Below are 9,048 nucleotides of genomic sequence, written 5' to 3' on the forward strand. Positions count from 1 at the left end.
CCCCGCCTTCCCTCTGAGATTCTGCACTCTGTTCCATGCTTCCATGTCTCTGGATCCACTCCATTCATCAGGTTATTTTGTTACTTAGAGTCCACATCTGAGTGAGATCATGTGATACTTGTCATTCTTTGACTGACTTATTTCACTTAGCATGATACTCTCCAGGTCCCTCTATGCTATCTCAAAGGGTAAGAGATTCTTCTTTTTTACTGCTGCATAGTATTCCATGATATAAATGTACCACAGTTTTTTTTATCTACTCATGTACTGATGAGCACTTGGGCTGTTTCCAGATCTTAGCTATTGTAAATTGTGCTGCTATGCAATAGGGGTGCATACATTCTTTCTGATGGGTGTTTCTCGTTTCTTAGGATATATTTCATTGTAGGAAAGTTTTATAAATAGAAAAAGATATAGAAGTCATCCATAAGCCAATCACCCAAAGACACCTACAAACTTTTTTTGTTTCCTTGTTGTATATACCCCCTTCACACACACACTTTTCCCTTTCTTTTACAAAATGAGGCTCATGTTGTATACCACAACATATATTGGGAGCAGTTTCTCAAAGACAAGGAATGTTTTAGAAATAAGACTAGATTTCCTAAATATGTCAACTAACGTCACAAGTGAAGTTTCTACAAACTCTTCTGCCGCTTTTATTTGTGTGTGTGGTGGTGGTTTTTCCTCCTGGATGGGTGGAGTAAGTCCTCTTTCCCCTACTGAGACATAGCTAAAAATTATGACTAGCAATTCAGAGGTAATTAGTGGATTCCGGCTTATTTGAAAATTACATCTTTAGTTTCTGTTTTCTGTCTCATTTAGAATTTTGGGGCTAAAATCCACTCAGCCCTCAGAAGTAGGCTGTGTTCTACATTTATAATTTATCTGTGGTAAAGGTTGCTTTTGAACTTACACAGTGTCTTCCCCATCATAATTACATTTCAGTCTCAGAAAACATCTTTTCCATTGCTGAAAAAAAGAGAAATTTTAAAAATTCATTTGACACCACAATGATCAGACATAGTTCCTTTGGCTAATTAGTAAGTTCTCAAAGTAGAAGCAGTAATTGCTACTTTGAAAAAAAAAAAAAAAGGCCACTTTTGTCTCTAGAACTCGGTATAGGGTGACTGTATGTCCTGCTTTACTTGGGGCAGTACTGGTTTACACCTGTTGTTTGGCATAATAATTTTTACTAGTGCCTTCTTTCACTCTCGGAAGCATACTGGTTTGGAAGGTAAATTATATGGCCCTCTGTTTTATATTACTGTATTCTGATGTTTGCACAACAATAAGCTTATTCATGGGTGTGCTCTTTCTCTTCTAATAGATCCTGACCATCAGAGAGCTAATGGTAACTTAAAATATTTTGAGTATATAATGGCTAAAGAAAAAGATGCCAATAAATCTGCTTCAGATGACCAATCTGATCAGAAAACCACGCTGAAGAAAAAAGGGGTTGCTGCGGATTACCTGCCAGAGAGACAGAAGTACGAAATGCTGTGCCGTGGGGAGGGTATCAAAATGGTAAAGTGGAAAAGCCAATTGTGTGTGTGTGAATGTATGTGTGTGTGTGTGTGTGTTTGTACAAAGCTCTAGAGAGAATCAAGTTCTTTTATATTTAAGTCTATGTGATAAAAATCAGAATTACTGCATAAAGTGTTATAGTGTGCCACATCACCTTATTGTGAGGCTCACACAAAATGCTCCAAGTGTTAATAAAATAGCTTTAAAATAAAGCCTGTGAATCATACACCATTCATGCAATTTTGGTAATATTACCCTTTTCATAGATTAAAAGGTGAAGGATCTGATAATACAAGGGAAGTGATAAAGTTTTTTTCTTATATCTTTAAAAAATATTGGTTTTAGAGAGGAAGGAAGGGGAAGAGAGAGAGAAAGAGAGAGAAATATTTATGTGAGAGAGATACATTGATTGGTTGCCTCCTGTTTGTGCCCTGATTTGGGATTGAACTCACAACCTTCTGGTGCATGGGACGACACTCCAGCCACTGAGCCACACCAGCCAGGGCTTCTTATAACTTAATGCAAAAGAGATTTCAGCAGTCTTAAATAGAAATAATATCCCTTCCTAATCTATCCTCTGAAACAATGCATTCATCTATACAATGATCTCTTGCGGTTTTGCTCCTATTCTACCTTGTCGGGATTGTTTAGTGAAACATTTGTCTATTTCAGAAATATTTAAAATTCAGAAAGACTTTTAAGAGATTTTGGCTTTATTTTTTCTTTAAAATAATAAAATATGTCTATAAATATCCCTTTGTTTATTGTGTACTTATATTTATGCATTTGTAACTTAGAGTACTGTACTTTAGGATGGTTCTAGATAATAGGCCAAAAACAAAAGCATTCAAGTCTGGGAAACATAGGTTTTTGTTCAGCCTCAGTACTTTTCAGAGCCCTTTTATGTTACTGTGCATTCTGGATATGGTATACATTGCTTCCCAACATTAACTGGTAATGGAACCCTCTCTTAAGGTACTAGTGTTCAGTTGAAGGTGAGCATAAGTGGGAGGAAGTGTATTAGTGAATTTTCAAAGTAAGTATTTTTAAGTGTAAACATTTGAATACGTAGTGTTTAACTTTTTCTCTACTACTGATAAACTCAGGAGGGGCTTTATGTTTTGGTATTGATAACTTTTTGATATTTGATGATTTACTGTTGATAGTATAACCTCTAACAGCAAAAAGTCGATCATATTTTTGTTGACACCTTTGGGTGTTTTAAGTTGATGAAGACTTGGAAGAACAAGTCTACTCTTTCTTTGGGAGCTAATAGTAAAGACAAGGATTATAACACTTTGCTAGACTCATGAAACATTTTTAAAAAATTTACATCTAAATATTTTAGTATATTTTATAAATAAGGACTGTTAAAAAAATAACCACAATACCATTATCACACCTAAAAGAATTCACAATGGTTCCATTATATCATCAAAATCTAGTTAAGTATTCAAATTTCAAATAGTACATGTTTGTTTTTGTTTTTTTTAATCTTCACCCAAGAATATTTTTCCATTGATTTTTAGAGAGAGTAGAAGAGAGAGGGAAAGACAGAGAGAAACATCGATATGAAAGAGACACATCAATTGGTTGCCTCTTGCACGAGCCTGGGCCAGGGAGGAGCTTGCAACCGAGGTACGTGCCCTTGACCAGAATCGAACCTGGGACCCTTCAGTCTGCAGGCCGGCGCTCTGTTCACTGAGCCAAAAAGGGTAGGACAGCACATGTGTTTTATTGCTCTTAATAACTCTTAAAGAAGAGAGCAAAATAGATCTATAAGTATAAAACATTAGTCTGCTAATTTGTCGGTTTGTTAATGTGACACACACATGCCAGACCTGCCCAAGATCAAAGGAGCATTCTTTTTCTCAGAATAAGTTCATATCATTATTATGTAAAACATTTATTTGATATGAAACTTTGGATTTTATTTTAGGTAAATAAAGTACATGGAGAATAAACATGAATCATTGTTTTAGTATGTTAACTAATAATTAAAACTAATATTATTCCTACTTCATATATGTCATACTTGTTTAATCAAGAGAACAATCAGCAATGCATTAACTTAATTATTAATACTACATAGGTGATTGAAAGAAACTTTTATTTGCTTTGTTGTCCACTCTATTTTAAATACCCACTAATAAAAGCACCTGATTTCTTAGTTTAATAACTTATTTTCTCTTGTTTAGAGCTACCCATTTTTATCTTGGCTTTAAAAGAAACCAACCTTTAAAAAAATTTTTTTTGGCCATAAGCATTTAACTGAGAGTTTTTTGTTTTTGTTTTTGTTTTTTTATCAAAACCTGGTTAGGTATTTTGTTTTTGTTTTGTTTTCCTTTTAGAAACTTTTTCTTTCAGAATGTTGTCCAGTTACTTTGGGAAGTTTAGAGCAATGCTGATAATTTATTTCATATTTCCATAAACATTTATTTCATATTTATAACAACTGAACTTTATTTTGATGAGAGGAGGGTAAAAAAACCCTACCTTTTTTCTTAAGGTCTACCATCTCTCTCCCAGAAAATAATCATTAATAAAAAATTTTAAATCCTGAAGGTCCTCTCCTAGCTGGTTGGACTCAGTGGATTGAGTGTTGGCCTCAGACTGAAGGGTCCTGGGTTCGATTCTAGTCAAGGGCACACGCCCGGGTTGCAGGCTCGATCCCCAGTAGGGAGTGTGCAGGAGGCAGCCGATCAATGATGCTCATCATTGATGTTTCTCTCTCTCTCTCTTCCTCTCCCTTCCTCTCTCAAATCAATAAAAATGTATATTTAAAAAAAAATCCTGAAGGTCCTGTTTGATGCAAAGTATTTGTAAAGAACTGGTTTTTTTGGTTGTCTTCTGCAGATAACTTTGTGTATTCATGAACATGATTACTATTTCTTATCTGCATAGGAACAAGCATTAAAAATATTATTACTCTAATATATTTATCATCTTTTTAACTTTATGTTTAGACTCCTCGGAGACAGAAAAAACTCTTTTGCCGCTACCATGATGGAAACCGGAATCCTAAATTTATTCTGGCTCCAGCCAAACAGGAGGATGAGTGGGACAAGCCTCGTATTATTCGCTTCCATGATATTATTTCTGATGCAGAAATTGAAATTGTCAAAGATCTAGCAAAACCAAGGGTAAATAACTTTTTTCCCCCTCTTAATTTATATAACTGTGTATCAGTTTTTCCTTTGTAAGATTACAAGAAAGATCATTGATATGGCACTAACCCCACAGATAGTTTTAGATATCATCACCACATCATAATGGAGTTGTTAACTAAACTGTATTTATACCAGTTTTTCCTTAGTTTGTTATCAAAACAAATAATATATCTTGCAAATTGGTTTTTTAAAAATTAAATTTATTGGGGTGACATTGTTTAATAGCATTATATGGAAATAGATTTTAAACTCTTAGGAAAATAATAGATGAGATTTTTATTTCACACTTAACAAATTTGTTTCAGCATCCTCCTGAAAAGTTTTCTAAGTACTTTGGAGCCCTTTAGTCTCAGAGACTAATCAAAAATCAACTTTTTCATTCTTCTATTATTTTTATCTGAAAGAATATTTAAAGTATTTTTATTCCTTTTTAGGCACATTATTACTGGAAATATATAGTTAGGCACAAGCATCAGGCTGATTTGAAGTAATAACATCATAGCTTTCTGACTTCAACCTACATCATTTATCTTAATAAGAAAAATAATTTAATGTAAATGCAATCCTATAAACTTAGTGTTTAGTGTAGAAATTCTTCTTTTGTGAGAATATGAGAAAGACTGCCCTTTATGCTGTTGCCTTATTTACTTATTTATTTTTACCATCAGCTTGTTTTTAAAACATGTTTAGTCTTCATTGTAAAGTACAAACTGCCATTACTTTCATAAAGAGATTATTTAATACACACGGCATATTTTTGCTCTTTTATTACACAGGAGTTATCAAATTTCTTCTTTATAGGTCCAGATAGTAAATACTTTTTAGGCTTTGCAGGCCATACAGTCTGTCAAAACCACTCAACTCTGCTGTTGTAGTTCAAAGGCAGCCATAGCATATAATGAGTATGGCTATATTCCAATAAAACTTCATTTCCAAAAGCAGGTGGCCGGCTGAATTTGGCCCATGGCATCATTTGCTGATCCTAGTTATATCGTAAAGATTGAATTATCTGGATAGTTGTACTGCAGAATGACAGAGTTAGAATTGTTGTTGTTAAGTTTTACTGCTTTTCCAAATTGCTACTTTTTGTTTTTGTTTTTTTACCAAAGATTACATTTTAAATGGAAAAGGCAATCTAATAAATATGGTTGCTTTACAAGTGAATCCTTAAAAATTTCTATTATTTTAATAATTACATAATATTCTATCATTCTCTTGTAGTCCAAGATTTCTATTGTAGTCCATAATTTGTAGTCAATAAGCCCAGTAAACTAAAGTATCTTGGTAGAATATTTATAAAGAGTTCATTTCATCCTGGAGATTGTCTTATGTCTCTAGGTATGGAGGCCAAAGTCTTCCAAAGGGATGCCTCAGTGGTTTTATTTTTAATATGTCAACAGATTCAGTGGCAGTAAGAATTTCATATTTGTTTTGATAACCTCAGAATCATCCTCCTTTAAAAAAAAAAGTGTAAAGTCATTGTCTCGACTGTCATCTTTTTAAATGATTTTTACATTTATGAGTTCTTTTCATTTGCATTGTGCTCAGTCCAAGATTATTTCACAGTATAAGTGAAATATATGAGCAGATATCTTGAAGGAAGAAAAGATGGACCTTGAAATAAATTTTGAACATTAACCTTTGTGAAATAGTATCACTAAAAAAAATTAAAGTCAGAAGTTTGGAATGGATCATTAATTGCAAATAACCATTTTTATAACTATAAATTAGACTTCAAATTTTAGAAATTTCTCTTTTTCTCACTGTCACATGCTCTAACCATTGAGAGAAATTAAATTTTTAATCTCTTTTCTTCAAGTACCCTCTATTTATGCAAAACAAAACATTTTTTAAAATAACTTTAAAAATATATAAAAACCTAAAAAAACACATGGGCTTTCAAAGCTCAACACAAGGTGATTGGAAGTCTATGGAGCTATTTTCTCTTTTCAGCTTCCATTATAAAAAATCCTAGAATTCTGACTGGTTGGGTAAATGTGATACATTTTTGTTTTGTAATGCAAGTATTTTGATGGTTGGCTTCACAGCTGAGGCGAGCCACCATTTCAAATCCAATAACAGGAGACTTGGAGACGGTACATTACAGAATTAGCAAAAGGTAAGAGATGTGTATGCTGCATATTTTGATCTCTAATGAGTGTTTTGTACATCCTACAGGAATTATTCATTTCAAGGAAGTAGGTCATTTTCAGTCTCCAGCTCCAGTCACCGCCTGTTTATATACACATGGATAAACTGATTCGTGTTTCACAGGTCTTTCCCATTAACTAGAAGTTCTGTTTTTAATTTTTAATTGGTCTGTTATTTTTAGGGAATTAATAGGCATTGCATCTCTGTTCTGGTCAGGAATTAAATATCCAAAAAATGGCTTGATACTTGTTTTCTTTTTCCCTTTTCTTGCCAAGGGGGAGAAAAAGCAAAAGCAGCAGTCTTTGTTTATGCAGCTCTCTTAACATTCATAAATGCTGCTGTGAATTTACATCAGCCTTCATGGTGATTGTATTGGCATTTGTTCATACGTCTTGTAAAATACCATTGTCATTTTGGAGTAATCTGTATTCCTCCTGTTGGAGTTTTTATTTTAAAAACCTTGCTGACTTAAAAGTTGGCGATGGAAAGAACAGAGTTATTTTTCTGATTTCTCTTCCAATTGCTATTACTTGTGAATTTAGTTGCCTTTTATTTTGCCAGAGAGACTTAACAACAGTTTTGTCTTGGTGAGAGTTTAAAAAAATGAATTCAAAGAGACTACTAATTATTCTTTTGTTATGATATTTAAAGAACATTAAACTTCTAAATTTGAGAAAGTTCCTGTGAAACCCAGTGCTATATAAGTCATTTACATACAGCTTCAAATGATTTTTTTTAAAAAAAGTGAAAGGACAATAAATACACAACAAAAATTTGTCAACTCATTTTCTCTTGATTTGGAAGTGGCTTTTCTAATTGCCACCTTTCTAAATGTTTTTGTTGATTTGAAACCATTACCTACCATCCAGACCAATCTGAACCCTTCCAATCACCTGTGGCTTGGCAAAACAAAATAAAACAAAAGTCCAAAATTGCCTGCTACGTGAGTAAGTGCTTGTCCTTTCTCTTTTTTTGTAGCTGAGCCGAGCTACAGTACATGACCCTGAGACTGGAAAATTGACCACAGCACAGTACAGAGTATCTAAGAGGTAAGGGAGTAATGGAGAGAACTTTAGTCATATTTGGACCATTTTCTTTATTGAAAATCTAATTTTCATAAAACTCATGATATGGTTTCAGAGTCCTAGGCTGTTAGTCATAGGTGTTTGATGACAACCACACCTGAATTTTCATGATGGACTAATAAACAAACATGGTTATGGGGAAATTAATAGAGATTTATTAAATTTCAAAATCCTTCCCTGGCCAGTGTGGCTCAGTTGGTTGAAGCGTTAAAAGGTTTCGGGTTCAATTCCCCATCAGGGCACATACCCAGGTTGCAGTTCAATTCCAGTCCTGGTGCATAAGAGAGACAACCGATGGATGTTTCGCTCTTTCCTTCCCTCCCTCCCCTTTCCTTTTTCCTTTTCCTTTTCCTTTTCCTTTTCTTTTCCTTTTCCTTTTCCTTCCCTTCCTTCCTTCTCTATCTTTCTCTCTAAAATCAATAATAAAAACAACAACACCCTGCTGTGACTCCCCAAACCCTGCCAGCTAAGTGAAGTTGTATTCTCATATTGAAGGGGATTCCCAAAGACTCTTCATGGAACAAGGCCTAACTTGGTCTGTATAGTAAAGCAGGGGTTTAAACATCTCTGGGTAACCCAGTAGCTGTAGGTATTAAGAAAGTAAATGCCTTTAAAGATTATATAACAAATCATTTGCAAATCCATTGGTTTTAAATTCTTTCACTTTAACAATGTTTAAAGAGAATCTACCAAAGTCTAGATCACTGAAATAATTTTTAATAATAGATAACTGTAACTTATGTATTTAAGGTAAAAGGAGCTCACAGAATGAGTTATATTATTCCAACAGAACTCCTTTTCCATCTACTTAAGTATGTTAATAAGGTTTCTTAAATATCATAAAAATGAAAGTAGAAATATAATTGAGCTGAATTCAGTCTCATCCTAGCAACAAGTAATATTTATCCACAGGTACAATACCTAATTGGCAATTACAAAATAAGCCCAATCCATCTCAATAGGAACATCTACACTAATAAAAGAGAAACATGGTAATTGGCTTACGACCGCTACCCTTTTCATTGGCTAATCAGTGAGTATATGCAAATTAACTGTCAGCCAAGATGGCGGCCGGCAGCCAGGCACTGAAGCGAGCAGGGAGGCTTGCTTGCTGC

At 33.9% G+C, this 9,048-nt stretch overlaps 1 protein-coding gene across 3 annotated transcripts in view; it reads left to right on the forward strand.

Moving 5' to 3' along the window:
- The window catches only part of P4HA1 (prolyl 4-hydroxylase, alpha polypeptide I), a 62,616-nt gene that overhangs the window by 14,457 nt on the left and 39,111 nt on the right, over positions 1-9,048 (forward strand). For 2 of the 3 annotated variants that reach the window (XM_005864680.2, XM_014538396.1), the window contains 3 exons: positions 1,331-1,527; positions 4,494-4,670; positions 7,827-7,897. In XM_005864680.2, the coding sequence (XP_005864742.1) occupies positions 1,331-1,527; positions 4,494-4,670; positions 7,827-7,897 (445 nt within the window). Of the gene's footprint in view, positions 1-1,330; positions 1,528-4,493; positions 4,671-6,745; positions 6,817-7,826; positions 7,898-9,048 lie in introns of all 3 variants that reach the window. The other variant, XM_005864681.2, reaches the window with a different exon arrangement.

This window comes from Myotis brandtii, unplaced genomic scaffold, assembly GCF_000412655.1.
Source record: "Myotis brandtii unplaced genomic scaffold, ASM41265v1 scaffold190, whole genome shotgun sequence".
Classification (NCBI taxonomy): Eukaryota; Metazoa; Chordata; class Mammalia; order Chiroptera; family Vespertilionidae; genus Myotis; species Myotis brandtii.